Here is a 15,634-nt window from a genome sequence, read left to right on the forward strand (position 1 = left end):
AGCATTCACAGATGAACAAAGTTCAAAACAACAGCATTTATTTGAAACAGAAATCTACTGTAACATGTCTTTACTGCCACTTTTGATCAATTTAATGCATCGTTGATGAATAAAAGTGTTAATTTCTTTCAAAAAATAATCATAGTGACCCTAAACTTCAAGCATAAGGGCAAGTTGAGTTTATGTAGACTGTCGTCAGTCACTGCTAACGGACTCTTGAGTGTTCAGTCCCTGTTAATGACTGATTCTTCTTCTTCCTCGTGTAGGCGTCTGGAATGGGAGGAAGCAGCAGTTTTGGACTCAGTCCTTTTACCCAAGGACCAGCGACTCCTCATCAGAAGTGAGTGCCTGCCTTCCTTCCTTTATTTCCTCTCTGCCAGTGAGTTTATTCTGACCAAGAACTTCAGTTTCAGGTTATTTTTAGTCTGAGAGTAAATCAGAGTATAAAGTTTCCCTCCGGTATGATGTTTTGTTTGCTTGATCTGAGTATCTCAAAACTAAGATTTGTAGAGCTGGTGGTTTAACACATACATTTGGTGTGATTACTTATGGAAAAATAACACATTAAAATGATTAAGTCATTTAATGCTGCGCCCCGTTCAGACCTGTCCGTCATCTTGCAATGGTGTCTGATGATCATGATGCAGGACGACTGACTGTGTGATGAAGACTATTAGAATACAGTTATATGAGCATAAATTCAAGATATGAGGCAAAAAATAAACCACCCTCACATATTTATAGTTGAGCAATATCACATCAGCAAGAGTGCTGTTTTTCACCAATATCTGCAGCACTGCAAATGTGATTTATACAACAGCTCAATAAACAAGAAGTTAACATTGTGTTGCATTTTAGACGCAATATTGTCAATTTGGCAACGAGAATAGGTCTAAACTGAACGAACTGTTGATCCTCTCTGTTCAACACGCAGCAGTGATTCGTTACTGAATGAATCCACATTTCTGAACAAATCGAGTGAGTCAATAATTCAATGACTCATTCGTAAAGAGTCACTTGCTTTATTTTTGAATGAATCAGCCATTTGAAGAAATCAAGTGAGTCAATGATTCAATGAATCACTCATTAAGATTTGCTGCCACCTACTGGTGCTTTTAGTTTCATATTTAGAGCATCATTTATTTTTTTATTTTTTTTAAGTTTTCATATTTGAATATTCAGTAAAAAAAAAACATTACCCATTTATTATCATTATTTATACAATGTTGAATCAAAACGTCTGTTCAACACTTCTGTCATTTAACACAATAATGACTTTAAATGCTCTGTTGGGGCGTAATTTCTCCCCTAAATTTGACGTGCAATTAACGAATCTTCACATCACATAAATAATGACTTAAAAATCACTTGATAGTGCTAAAGATTTGATGCACTGAACTGATTCTTCATCAGAAGCGTTCAGATGAATCGTTTTGGTGTGCATCAGTCTGTTTCAGACCGGGTTGATTATCTGTGTGTTCCTGTGGGGTGTTTGTAATGCTGATGATGTGTTTGTGTTGTTTTGTGTGTTAGTGGTCCGCAGACGTTCATGACTGGAGGTTGGGGAACCACGTACCAGACATGGCAGCCTCAGAGCCAGCAGGACCCCAGTAAGATTCACTTTAAGCATCGCTGTTTCTGAGGAACAGCACTTTCCTTTAGATTCATTACATTTTGCTAATTTCAGGTCACAATGGATCTCAGACCGGCCAGATGGACTATTCCAAAGCGTGGGAGCAGTATTATAAAAAGCTAGGCAAGTGCCTCAGACACTTAGCTGCGTTCCCTCTGTGTAAACATCCTGAAGGTTTGGGACACTTAAAGGACGCGGCTGAAAGCTTTTTATTTGCCTGACTAACAATTTTCCCGGTCTGCTATATTATTTTCGGCCACTTTTTTAAAATTTTTGGATGGACTGGAAGACTTGTTGTTTTTCGTTACGCGTCCTGATAAAAGCCTCCGCCGACTTTTGTCGTCTCGCACAAAAAGTCCAACAGGACGTGATCCGTTATTGACATTTACAGCGTTATAACAGTAGAAGTCCTTGCACAATATTCCTAAAACGAAGAAAAAAATGATATCCTGGAAGAAAGCTACCTTTTCTCTGTTACTTGATGAACATTTCCTGTAACACTTATCATAATATTCATTGTTTTTGCAGGTTTATTTATCATTGGTTTAGTTTTTATTCTAGGGCTGTGTTTGTTTAATTTTTATTAAAAAATTGCAATTGGGATTTAAAATGCTATTTTAAAAAATAAATGTTGTTTTGTGCGTGCTTATAGGGTTAGGCTAAAATTGTGAGATTATATATCAGTATGGCTATAATAACAATATTAATAATGAAAGTTATAAAATATTTAAAAAAAATACTAAAACAAATAAGAAATATTGCTAATGTAATATTTCACTTTAAAATGAAAAATAAAATTGTATTAGAAAAATATTAATAATGCATAATTTTATTTTACTTTTTAACTGTAGAATGCAACACTAATATTTATGGCTGCTCAAATTTCTTGATTTTCAAACGTTGAAAACAGTCAAACTTTCATTGTGACGCCGGAGCACTTCAAACTTCTCTTTCTTTGACAAGCGCTTCTTGTTGTAAGTTTGTGAAGATGGTTTGCGCGTGTTTTGTTCCCAAATGCACATTGAAGTTACTCGGAGCATTATGCAGATGCAGTTCATGTGAACCGAGACGCTGGAATCATGATCATGAGCTGCTGGTGTGTAAATGAACACAGTGCCACGGTTCACTCACTGTGCATATGTTTGTTTTATTCTGATTAATCATGCGGCTCTAGTTGTGAGTGATGTTCCCGGATCAAACCGAGTCTGAGTTTGTGTGTGTTTTGTCTGTGCAGGTCAACAGAACCAAGGCCAGAGCAGCGGCTCCGACTACAGCAAAGCATGGGAGGAGTATTACAAGAAACAGAGTAAGAACGTCTGTCCTCATGATGTCAGTCAAACCCAGCTGGACTTCAGTGTTCTCAACCGTGTGTGTGTGTGTGTGTGTGTGTGTGTGTTCAGCTCAGGCCGCCGGTCCTGGATCTCAGCAGAGCTCTCCTCCAGACTATAGCGCCGCCTGGGTGGAGTATTACAGACAGCAGGGGGCGTATTACGGCCAGGGACAGACGCAGGCTCCCGGCCTCCCGGTAATAAACACACTCCACCAACACCGTCACCTTTATAGATATATATCACGTAATGATCTCAACATACAGGTCAAAAGTGTGCAAGAATTAAGATGCTTAAAAGTCTCTTCTGCGCTCCAAGCCTGCATTTAATTGATCGAAAATAGTCAAAATTATGAAATATTTTTATGATTTAAATTGTCTGTTTTCTATGTGAATGTATGTTAAATTATCATTTATTTCTGGAATCAAAACCGAATTTTCAGCATCGTTACTGCAGTCTTCAGCGTCACATGATCTTCAGAAATCATTCTAATATGCTGATTTGCTGCTCGAGAAACATTTCTGATTATTATCAATGTTGAAAACACTTAAAATAAAAGTATTAATTTCTTCTTTTTTAAAGGACGCATTGAATTGATCAAAAGTGTCAGTAAAGACATGTATAATGTTACAGTAGATTTCAAATAAATGCTGTTCTTTTGAACTTTCTATTCATCTGTGAATCCTGAAAAATAAAAATATTGTGCAGCACAATTGATAATAATCAGAAATGTTTCTTGAGCAGCATATTAGAATGATTTCTGAAGATCACGTGACACTGAAGACTGCAGTAATGATGCTGAAAATACAGAAATAAAATTACAGTTTAACAGATATTCACATAGAAAACAGCTGTTTTACATTCTAATAATATTTCACAATTTGTACTGTATTTTTGAGCAAATAAAGGCAGCTTTGGTTCTTGTGCAAACGTATTGCGTTTTCCCGCAAAAGCACTGACAATTCTTTCCCTTCCGCTTCACATCTCCATTACAAGCAAATGCAAAGTTTCTCTTTATTTAAATGCAGTTTTCCTCCTGTCTGAGTTTGTTTACCATCACCACGTCCCTTCAGGGGCTCCGTAGAAGAGACTTCTTTGAAAACTAATGATTTCTCCGAAGGTGCAGCGTGCGTTTGTGGACTCTGACGCGGTGTTTTCTTCTCTCGTCCCGCAGGATCATTAAAGCGGGCGACTGCAGACCCTTTAGTTGAAGATTTTTGAATCACTGCGAGGAGGAAACAGACCTTTTGTAACAGAGGTTTCTAGATTTGCAACGCCTTGAAGACTTTTACTTTTTTTCTTAGTGAGAAACACTAGCTGTAGAATGACTTATATGATTTAAAAAGAGAACTATTTCTAAATCAGGACATCAAATTGTTACTAAATACTTGTGTACACCATTATTCGAATGGGCGATTTCCGGGATCCCTTTTGGACCGTTTCAGAGTTGGTTTGTTTTCTATTCTTCCTTTTTAATTCAACGATATATATATATAGATGTGTATCGCCAAAACGAACCCCGGAGTCGCGGCGTTTCATCGATCGCGCAATATAATCTCTTATTTTTCTAGTTCTGTTGCAATAAAATGATCGTGGGCTTAGCAGTCTTGAATTCGTTATCGTTTCGTTTTGTCATGAAATGTTTTAAGAATGTGTACAAAATGTTTTTTTTTTTCTTTTTCTTTTACATAAAGCATTTTAATTCAGTGCGATGAAAAACTGTGATGTTTTTGTTACAGAAATATATGCTTTTGTTACACGAGAAACGCAACGCCGCCGTCGCTTCCTGATGATGTAATTCCTCATGTACTTTGTATTCTGTTTTCATTGTCATTTTATTGTACTCTGGTTTAAAAAGGTGCAATATCTTATTTCATTTTTTTTTTTTTTTTTTTTGAAACAAAGATGGGTTTTCTCTAATATTTTGACAGACGTTTCACTTGTAGATCTTAGAGGTTTTTTGTAGTCGTATGCAAATGTAACGGATAATTTTTTTATTACGGTGATCCGACGGGGAAAGGGTGGTCTTGCGTATCGTGAGGTTGTTTTTTTGCCTTTGCTCTCTTGTAAAACTATGTATGTATGCTCAGATACTTGACTAAATACTTTATTTAAAAATATATATATATAATTAAATCAAAGACTTTTTTGTCCTGCATTTTTACAGGAAAACTGTCCCTGTTTTTCTGTTCTGTTTTCATACTGAAATTTGTCAAAGATTGTGAATGTGTAATTTGAAATTTGATGTTGCATCTTGCTGACGGATGAGAAGTTTTATGTGTGTAGTTCTGTAAACTTCAACTTTAAAGCGTTCAAGACTGCTAAGCCTCGAAGAGCCTACCTGTGTATTAATTACTTGTAGTTTTTTATATTCTGAGTATTGGAAGATCAAACGTTCTTGTCTTATTTGGTACCGCCGGTCTCTCTGACGCCCTACACTTCACCAGTACACACTGTGGACTCCTGTACAGTCCCGATCCCATCACTTTTTAATTCAGATTTTGCTTTCTACTCTGTGTGATCTAATATATGTATGATTGATTAGTTACAAATTGATCTAGTATTAACTTCATTGCTTAATGAAAAGGGATATTATAATTTCAAAATGTTTAATTTTAGTGTTTCTTTTCTTCCTCATGTGTACAGGTAACCATGTATTAAAATGATCGAAAGACTACCACTTCTCGGTGCCTCTTCTTTGCTCGCCGTCGTCCTTCTCACAGAGATCTGCAGTGTTTGTTCGGTTTCTGATATATTCTCTGTGTAACCTGTGATGGCACAAAGCAAGTCACGTGTGGTGAAAAACAATTGAGTGTTCATATTTGCTAATTCCATGTATTTGAAGGAATAGTTCACCAAAAATAAAAATGTGCTTAGGCCACCTGAGATGTAGATGAGTGTGTTTCTTCATCAGGTTTGTAGAAATGTGTCTCTGCAGTGAATGGGTGCCGTCAGAATGAGAGTCCAAACAGCTGATAAAAACATCACAATAATCCACATCAGTTAACATCTGGAGAAGACCAATCCAGCATGAAGATGTTTCATCTGATGAAGAGATGGATGCCCTGACCGTGAGCAACTTTCAGCACATTCTCATTTTTGGGTGAACTATTCCTTTAACAATATAAGGAACCGGTGTTCTTAAGAGTGTAGCGTAGTGCGTCTGGTTTGGTGTCTACTTTAATTGAAGCGCAGTGGTGTGTGTGTTTAGTGAGAGGTGGTTTGTGGGAGGGTTCATTGGTCTAAATGGATTTTTAAACACAGATGAGTTTCCTTTCTTCTGCCCTCAGGCGTCCACAGATAAAACACTTAACTGCAGGGAGTGGCGTGTGTGTGTGTGTGTGTGTGTGTGTGAGAGAGAGAGAGTGTGGTTTGTCTCCATTGTGTTGCATGTTTCTGTTTTGTCAATGAATCTTGTCTGTGGTTGTTAGTGGTGCATGTAATTGTAAGTAGGTGGTAATAATGTGTCTGATAACTAATCATGTTTCAATGCATGAGAAGTATTAGTTTACAAATCTGGGAGGATGAATGTGATTTAAGCTGATGGTGGAGTATTTCTTCACAATGTTGTGAGTTTGTTTATATGAAGCTATATAAGCAATGCTGTGTTAAAAAAAAAAAAAAAAATGCAATTTGACTAATTTCTCTTGACTGAATCCTACGTTTAGTGACACATATGTAAACTTCAGGTGTTGAATGTGTTTTCTCAAACCCTGATGAATGCAGAATGAATGACCTGTGTTCCTCTGCGGCTCACGGACGTCAGATCCTCCTCAGAACAGCGTGACAGATTGATTTGCATCGAGTGAAAGGGAACCTGCGGGATGAGAATGGAATAAAGATGTTCTCCTGCAGGAGGAAAGTGGGAAAACGCTCATTTCAAACACTCCACCAATCCAGAGAAGAAAAAGCTCACAAAGCCGGAGTGCGAGGCTTCATATGAGCACCAATAATTGTTAATCTGCTACCAGTCAAAAGAATAATGTGCAAAATGAGCTCAAGAGAAAAATGGGCTACTTGCTGCATAATAACCTGTATGTCACTAATTTGCAATGTGAGGCAATAATACCAGTTTCTGTAGAGAAACAAACCTTCGGGTCGTGCCCACAGAAAGGCTATTGAACATTTACATTATTGCCTAGTTATAGAAATGTGTATTGTATTTTAATTATTATTATATATTATACAATTATTATTTGATATATATATAGTATAAAAATGCATTAAAATAAAAAACATTTATAGATAGAACATAAAGCCAGTATATATATCACAAATGCATAAATAATGACACTGTATGCATTTCATATATGAATTTCATATATTTTATCTAATATGGTAGTTTTATATTTTGTATAGTGTATAGCTAACACTGCATATAAAATTGAAATGTTATAAAATTATATAATATAAATTTCATATTCTATGTACTGTATAATCAATGCATATGCATCAAAATATGAAGAATATAAACATAGTATAAATAATGCATATAAATGTATTTATACTATAAATGTAATGTGTATACATTTCATACTCTATATACTGTATAAATAATGCACATGCATAAAATTACATATGTAATATTAAATATTCTTAGATTATTTCTTTAAATGCATAGGCTATATGATATAATGACGCTGTATATATAGTGTCAAAATGTATACGCAGTATAATTTGTTAAGCACATTTAACTCATTGCCCACTGTAAACTACTTTAGTTGAGAAAAATAAACTGCAACAAGAGAAAGTGAGTGAAATGCAGAATAATTGTATGTCATGAGAGACTGTGTGTGTGCTGAGGTGAATAACAGCTGGTTAAATGTGTGAGAATAATTGCAGGCTGTGATGTGTTAATAGCCTCTGTACAGGTGTTGAGCCACTTACACGAGATTATCTCTCAGTCTGTGTCTCTCTCTCATATCTCTCTCTCTCTCTCTCCTCACAAAGACAGAGTTTCTCATTGGGTGTGTGTCTTGAAGGGGTGGCGGGGCTCCTGCATAAAGAGCTTTTTTTTCTTCCTTGTGTGTGTGTGTAGGTGGGTCATTAATAACTAATTAGAGGCTCAGAGCCACACAGGCTCCTATAATAAGTGGAGCTGATCCGTTCATCCCGCATCAGTCGCACTCAGACCCTGCGCCACAGCACTCATGGGTTCGGTTCTGGCGCTGAAGTCCAGGTTCAGGTCTCAGCTGTGCGAGATCATCACCTCTGATATCCTGCACAGTTTTCTGTACGGTCGATGGAGGAACGTGCTGGGAGAGAACCCGTGCGAGGAGCAGCAGAGAACCGCCTTCACCGCCGAGGCTCTGGCGCAGTCCTTCACCGGAGGTAAAACTGTCGGGGAACAGCACTGTATTCACCGAGCTTTACTGTGTTACTGCAAATAAAACCAGAAAACCGTGGCTACTGTAGTTAAACTGTGGCAACCACAAATTAACCATGGTTTTGCTGCACTAACCATAGTTTAACCATGCATTTGTGGTAAAACTGTGGTTATAAAAATGGTAATCAACACCAAAAAAAAAAACAGGGTTACTACACTTTATTATAATAAAACCATGGTTAATTTTCGTAAGGGCTGAACTGGCTGAAGAAGAGTATGAATTCAGGATAACTGGGACATTTGTTTACCCAAGTCATCTTAATGGCACAAGCGTCCCAATTTACCTGAATTTGTGAAATTCGCGAAGCGCTCGAAATCAACTTATTCATAAAACCTCTTATCTGTTTATGTTTTTTTAAAGTTTCAACTCGACAAAGATGAAATATCGATCAATTTAAAGCGAAGTGTTGATCTACAGGCGATCTTTGGATCTTGTGTGGCTAAAATCGCAAATAAAAATAATTGATTAAGTGTTTTAAATATGTTTTCACGATAGCAGAATTATATTATTGTTGAATTTGAAATGCAGAGAAGGAAATCGCATTTTTAAAAGTTAGATAACTTGTTTTATTATTGTAAAAGGTGAGTTATTAAATAAATGGAAAAATCGGCCAAATAAACCCGTTCGCGAGAAAACAGTATTTTGTACTAAATTCGCGCGAAAAAGAAAAACGCTTGACAGTTGTTTTCTTGGTTTCGTGTGTTTTATTTCGTTTTGTATAGCCTATTGGGAGAAATGTATTTTTTATTTATTTATTTTTTTGCTGTTGTTGTTGGTAGTCTTATTTTGCGTCGAATAATAATGAAAAACAATTGAATTCCGGCCGCACTTTTTTTGTCGCCTGAACTTGACGATTCGTTTTACGAGCGAAACTCGTCGTGATCCGCGCGATCTGTCAGTGGGAACAAACTCTCTCTCGTCTGCTGGGAATTTCTTCCCAAGCTCCTTCAAGGATGCCGTTCTCCAGCATTTTGTCTCTTTTCTTTCGCTCCATTGAAGCCGTTTAACGCGGTGAAAGGTGCTTTTGGACCGCGCGTTCGGCGTGTAACCGCTGATGACTGAATGAAGCGGCTTTAAATTCATTTGGTTAACTTTGTGCTTGACCTGAGAAAGCCAAAGAAAAGATCCCCATTCTCGGAGCTTTATCCCGCATTCACGGATCTCTGGAAGGGCTCTTTTCCTGCGCTGGCATCTCCGCTTCTCTCCATTAACGCACCGTGAACGGCTCTTTCTGTCCTCATTCACGGCATGTCAAGCAGCTAATCGCCTTTCCATCTTTTTGTTTGCGAAATTCCTGCGTGTTTTTAAACAAGCCATCGCTTCATTCACTCACATTTATTGCTACAAACGTGGTGAAAGGATAATGAATGTGGAATGAGTCAGTGGAGAATAACGAGTGTCAGTTAAAGCGGAACGAATGCGGTTCTTCACCTCTCCTCAGCCGCTTCTGTTTGCGTTTTGTGCGCAACAAATGCGCGATTCTTTGATTTTGACGTTAAATGCGAGTGTCTTTCTTTGGCGCTTTTGAGGCGGCTTTCAATGCGCTTTTACAGTTTCCCTCCCCAACATTTAACGCACTTAATCCGGTTAAATAGAGGTCATATTTCGTGACCAAAATAATAATAAAGGGGATTCGTTTCATTCGTTCGTTTCGACGCGTCTGCCAACGTGTCATTGCAAAGATGAGCTACTATTTTTTGTTGTTTTTGCTACTAGAAACGATAAAATCGCGTTTGTTTGACGGCTAAGCGAATTAAATCATCGAAACTGTTTTTATGACGGCTATCTGTTCGGAAATGATTAAAAAAGTGCAGATTAAGTGTTAAATTAACACCAGCATAACAAGCGATATTAATAGATCACAGAACGACCAGAATGTTTTAATTAAAACAAGCAAAACGATTTATATTCATGAGCGTTTTAATAATAATTCGTTTACACACGATTAAAGTTCCAAACGATTTAAAAGTGTCATTTATGTTTTGCAAGCCTATGCTTGCTTGTTATGATTTGATGTGTAGCCTATATTTAATATAGCATCATATTTAACAATCACCATCTTATATTGCATTTTAATGCTGATCAAGAGCAATAAAGTAAAACATAATCTGGTGATTGTTATATAGGCCTACAGATTATATTGCATATTTGATATATTATTAACATGTTACACTTAAAAAATTAAGGGTTACACTTAATTTAATACACCTACACAAGGTGTCCTTGTTACAGTGTAATTATACATTTAATTACAGAGTAATATTAATTAATTACATGCACTTAATATATGGTTAGGATTAGGGTTTGTCTCAGGGGTACTTGCATGTAACTTATTGTTATTATAATAGTAAGTACATGTAACGTGTAACAAGGACACCTTAAAATAAAGTGTTACCAACTATTTTTTTCTTAGCGTGAAGAACATATGTGACCCTGCAGCACAAAAGCAGTCATAAGCAGCACAAGTATATTTGTAGCCAACAATACATTGGGTCCAAATTATCCATTTTTCTTTTATGCCAAAAATCATTAGGATATTAAGTAAAGATCATGTTCCATGAAGATATTTTGTAAATTTCCTACTGTAAATATATCAAAACTTCATTTTTGATTAGTAATATGCATTGCTAAGAACTTAATTTGAACAACTTTAAAGGTGATTTTCTCAATATTTAGATTTTTTGCACCCTCAGATTCCAGATTTACAAATAGTTGCATCTCAGCCAAATATTGTCCAACAAACCATACATCAATGGAAAGATTATTTATTCAGCTTTCAGATTTCAAAATATGCACCCTTATGGCTGGTTTTGTGCTCCAAGGTCACATTTTAATAATCTAAAGAACCTTTTGTGCTGGATGTTAAAAGTTCTTCGTGAATGCCAGTAACGAAGCGCTGAATCTCTCAGATGATGCTTATTGATACTGATGGTCTCCTGCAGAGGTGCAGAAGCTGTCTAGTCTGGTTCTGCCCAGCGAGGTCATCATCGCCCAGAGTTCAGTCCCTGGAGAAGGGCTGGGGATTTTCTCCAAGACCTGGATCAAAGCTGGCACCGAGATGGGCCCGTTCTCCGGGAGGGTCGTGTCCCCCGAGCACGTGGACCTGCGGAAGAACAATAACCTCATGTGGGAGGTGTGTGTGTGTGTGTGGGCTCATTATTCTGCATGGGACTGGTTTAAATGAAGCGGTTTAATGAAGAGATGTGTGTGTGTTCAGGTGTTTAACGAGGACGGCACAGTGCGCTGCTTCATTGATGCCAGTCAGGAGGACCAGCGCAGCTGGATGACCTACATTAAATGCGCTCGGAACGAGCAGGAGCAAAACCTGGAGGTGGTTCAGATCGGCAGCAGCATCTTCTACAAAACCCTGGAGGTCAAACACCTTCACAAACTCACACGATGAGTGATGAAACTCAGTCATACAGTGCTCATCATCCATATACTGTGCACAGAGCGGTCCAAAACTTAGAGCGTGCTCGTGGAAATTTATGGGATTTAAAATTGGAATAAATTTCATATGGAAATAAACCATATTTTAGTATTTAAAAAACAAGACAATTACATAAAATGATTAAGAAATATTGTCACAATGCAGCCTTTGTTTTGTGTTTTTCTTTCTTTTAAAAAAATTATAATAATTTTGGCTGCAATGCGTATACAATAAAATTAGCCAAAAAATATTTATTTTTATTTTAATATTCCTTTTCATAAATCTATTTCACTCTAGGTACAATAAAATAGTTTTGTGTGTGTGTGTGTGTGTGTGTGTGTGTGGCTAGTTTCTAGTGAACAATAATAACCCTGACTCACAAATTATGTTAAAACAGGGTTGTAAAAACATATGCAATATAAAATATGATGTATAATGTCACCTCAAATAAATGTAAAATAAAACAGCACACATAATATTTACTATGATCTCCGGAGGTTTGGACAAACATAATTGGAAACATAATTTTCCAAATTATATAAAATTACGAGGAGGATAATTGTCACTAAATAAATAACAATTGTTTCCCCCCCCTTTTTTTGTTTTGGCTGTTAATGCAAAATGCATAAAATTTTGCCAGAAATTAAAAAATTTCACCCTTTCATAAATCTATTTCACTTGGGTATAATAAAATATTTTTGTGACATTATAATCAAACTGACTCAAAAAGGCTCAAAATCCTGGCAATGAATGAATTTTTGGTAGTTATGATTAGGATTGATGTTGGTTAAAAAAAAAGTCAGTGAAAGCTGGAAGAAATTAATATATATATATATATTATAATATAATTAAACGCATAACTAAAACTGCTTTTAATTAGACAAATGCAAAATATCAAATCAAATCAAAGTTATGAGGTTCTTCCAGTAACATTAATAAAGAGGTCTTTAATAACATTCTCAAAACTTTAGCACAAAAACATTATTTACTTTATATACATAATTCATGAAATGTTTTTCCGACACATTTTAGTTTCACTTTTTTATTTTATTTTTATGTTACTTAGCCGACTAGTTTCAGAAGATTCAGAGAACATTAAAAAGTAATGTTTGCAAAATGATTAAATGCAACATTTCTTGCAAAATAAAAACTGGACGTTTTGAATGTTTGGATTCAACAATGTGAATGTTAACGAAACGTTCTCAGAACAGATTTTTTCAAAGTATATATTCTATATTTAAAAGACAGTAAATGTCAGATGTCATTTTTAATAAACACTGAGTGTTTGTGTTTGCAGACTATTCCTCCGGAGCAGGAGCTGCTGGTCTGGTATGGGAATTCTCACAACACTTTCCTGGGAATTCCTGGCGTTCCGGGGACCGAGGAGGAGCAGCAGAAGAAGAGGAGCGGTATGTGTTCACCTGCAGCTTACGCTGAGAACAATCAAACTCATTACGCCCTCTTAAGCTTTATTGCTTAATTAGTCTGAGTTTAAGAGCTGGAGGAAGGAATGTGGAGCAGATGCTTATCTGTGAGAGACACGAACACGTGTGCCCTCTAGTGGTGCATGATGGGATTGCTCTCCACATTTGACTTCCCATAGTGTTTTAAGAACAATATCTGTTCAGATGTTATTTTGGGTGCTTTTGTGGCATGCTTCATAATTCATGTCCCATATAAAGCACAAACTGCATGTACTATATGAAATATTATCTAATATAAAATCAATACAGCATGAAAAATAGTTTTAAACCTATGAAATGACTACATTAGTCAAGCTTGACCATTCAAACCTCTTAACAACTCGCTTTTATATAGAAATTGATCAAATAAACTTTTTAAAAAAATTTAAACTGTAGATACATTTTAGGAATTTCCATGACTTCTTGATTTTATATTGATGGCTTTTTTGTTATTTTCCATGACTTTTCAAGGTTTTATTCATTCTTATGATTTTTTGAAATTTTACTCAATTTCATGGCTTTTTATGGTTATTTTTCTCCATGAATTTGAGATTTTATTAATTTTTGAGATTTTATTCATTCCCATGACTTTTTCAGGTTTTATTCATTTTTGAAGTCTTATTTTCCATGACTTATTGAGATTTAATTCATTTTCATGCCTTTTTAAAAAATAAAAATTTCACAAATAAATGTAAAATAAAACCAATATAACATTTTAACATAATATTTACTCTGCTCTTAAAGACAAACCATTTTCTGTCAGTTAAGTGCATCCTTTAATTTATTTTTTATTTTACTGCTAAACTGACAGTTCAAGTTAACCTGTAAATGTAGATTCTCCAGTGTCAGTGACTGAGACGTTTCCCCTGTCCTCCACAGCAGACGACTCTCACGCATGTGACGTCGCGTCTTCCTCGCTGTCCTCCTCTTCCTCCTCGAGCCGCATGCGCTGCGTCATCTGCCACCGCGGCTTCAACTCCCGCAGCAACCTGCGCTCGCACATGCGCATCCACACGCTGGACAAGCCCTTCGTCTGCCGCTTCTGCAGCCGCCGCTTCAGCCAGTCCTCCACGCTGCGCAACCACGTGCGTCTGCACACCGGCGAGCGCCCTTACAAGTGCATCGTCTGCCAGAGCGCATACTCGCAGCTGGCCGGCCTGCGCGCGCATCAGAAGAGTGCGCGACACAGACCCAGCGGATCGAACCCGGAGGCTCCGCCCGCTCCCCACCCTGCACTGCTGCGCCACGTCCCCGCCATGGTGCTCTGAGAGCGCAGACGCAGACGGACCGAGTCCAGGAACAGGCACTTTAATCAGCACAAACCTGCGGCAATAACTGTGAGAGACACCACAGGCTGGAGGAGGATGAGGATGATGATGAAGATGAGAGTGAATGAATGATCACTGGATGCAGATCACAAATCAAACATGGCACAAAACACACACAAACAGGGTTTCTGCAGGAAAATTTAATGAAACACTAAAGGCTTAAGTCCAGTCCTAGACTAAAATGCATGTCTGGGCTATTTCAACTGAAAGAAACTTGCACTGATAGATTCATTGTTTTTATATAAGGCATATTTATAAAAGCTACTTAAATGCCCTAATTGAACTATGGCCTAAACCGGGCTTAACCTAAACCCAAGGGCCAATATGTGACCCTGGAGCACAAAACCAGTCATAAGGGTCAATTTTATGAAACAGATTTATCACCTGCTTTCCATTGATGTATGGTTTGTTAGGATCGGACAATATTTGGCTGAGATGCAACTATTTAAAAATCTGGAATCTGAGGGTGCAAAACAATCAAAATATTGAGAAAATCACCTTTAAAGTTGTTCAGATGAAATTCTTAGCAATGCATATTACTAATCAAAAATGAAGTTTTGATATATTTACGGTAGGAAATGTACAAAATATCTTCATGGAACATGATCTTTTCTTAATATCCTAATGATTTTTGGCATAAAATAGAAATGTATAATTTTGAGCCATACAATGTATTGTTGGCTATTGCTACAAATATAGCTGTGCTGCTTATGACTGCTTCTGTGCTGCAGGGTCACATATGTCAATACGGCCTCTAAAGGTCAATGTCTTGTATTAGCAATGCTTTAACATTTGAAAATATATCCCCAATACTGTTCAAATAATTTCACCATAAAAAAACAAACAAACAAAAAAACTTTTACTGTACATTCTGATAACACAGAGAAAAGTGCTGTTCTTCCTCAGTATTTTTGTCTTGTTTTCCAATGCAAACATCTAAAGATTCATAAATCAAGATGCATTTTCTTAAGAAGCAAATGGCTGGAACTGTGAGAGAAACCACAGACTGGAGGAGGATGATGATGATGAAGATGAAGATGTTTTGTGAGAGTGACACAAAACACA

The 15,634-nt window shown here is 36.9% G+C and overlaps 2 protein-coding genes and 1 long non-coding RNA gene across 6 annotated transcripts in view; 2 read left to right on the plus strand and 1 right to left on the minus strand.

The window, feature by feature from the left end:
• Positions 1-5,638, plus strand: part of fubp3 (far upstream element (FUSE) binding protein 3) — a 29,902-nt gene extending 24,264 nt beyond the window's left edge. Inside the window, exons 14-19 of one of the 3 annotated variants that reach the window (XM_058776414.1) lie at positions 267-340; positions 1,534-1,610; positions 1,688-1,756; positions 2,868-2,939; positions 3,034-3,158; positions 5,608-5,638. In XM_058776414.1, the coding sequence (XP_058632397.1) occupies positions 267-340; positions 1,534-1,610; positions 1,688-1,756; positions 2,868-2,939; positions 3,034-3,158; positions 5,608-5,622 (432 nt within the window). In that variant the 3' untranslated portion in view covers positions 5,623-5,638. Of the gene's footprint in view, positions 1-266; positions 341-1,533; positions 1,611-1,687; positions 1,757-2,867; positions 2,940-3,033; positions 3,159-4,135 lie in introns of all 3 variants that reach the window. The other 2 variants (XM_058776415.1, XM_058776416.1) reach the window with 2 other exon arrangements.
• A 1-nt stretch (position 5,639) lies between these two features.
• Positions 5,640-7,949, minus strand: LOC131540974 (uncharacterized). Its single transcript, XR_009271364.1, has 3 exons — positions 7,849-7,949; positions 6,674-6,810; positions 5,640-5,729 (listed from the first exon to the last, which is right to left on the minus strand). It is a non-coding gene; the product is annotated as an uncharacterized LOC131540974 (long non-coding RNA).
• A 41-nt stretch (positions 7,950-7,990) lies between these two features.
• On the plus strand, positions 7,991-15,181 carry LOC131540973 (PR domain zinc finger protein 12-like). Of its 2 annotated transcripts, none has more exons than XM_058776417.1 (5): positions 7,991-8,292; positions 11,291-11,481; positions 11,566-11,721; positions 13,076-13,187; positions 14,121-15,181. In XM_058776417.1, the coding sequence occupies exons 1-5, from the start codon at positions 8,112-8,114 to the stop codon at positions 14,507-14,509; spliced, it is 1,029 nt and encodes a 342-aa protein (XP_058632400.1). In that variant the 5' UTR covers positions 7,991-8,111; the 3' UTR covers positions 14,510-15,181. The 2 variants fall into 2 exon arrangements, with proteins under 2 accessions (XP_058632400.1, XP_058632401.1); XM_058776418.1 differs by having other exon boundaries at positions 14,124-15,181.
• Positions 15,182-15,634: the final 453 nt, after the last annotated feature.

The sequence above is a fragment of the Onychostoma macrolepis genome, chromosome 05, assembly GCF_012432095.1.
Source record: "Onychostoma macrolepis isolate SWU-2019 chromosome 05, ASM1243209v1, whole genome shotgun sequence".
NCBI lineage: Eukaryota > Metazoa > Chordata > Actinopteri > Cypriniformes > Cyprinidae > Onychostoma > Onychostoma macrolepis.

Bases quoted from the DNA above. Each gene is read 5' to 3' on its own strand.
- LOC131540973 (XM_058776417.1), top strand. From the start codon at position 8,112: ATGGGTTCGGTTCTGGCGCTGAAGTCCAGGTTCAGGTCTCAGCTGTGC. The intron at 8,293-11,290 runs GTAAAACTGTCG...GGTCTCCTGCAG, and splicing joins GGCGCAGTCCTTCACCGGAG to AGGTGCAGAAGCTGTCTAGT. The intron at 13,188-14,120 runs GTATGTGTTCAC...TGTCCTCCACAG, and splicing joins GCAGCAGAAGAAGAGGAGCG to CAGACGACTCTCACGCATGT.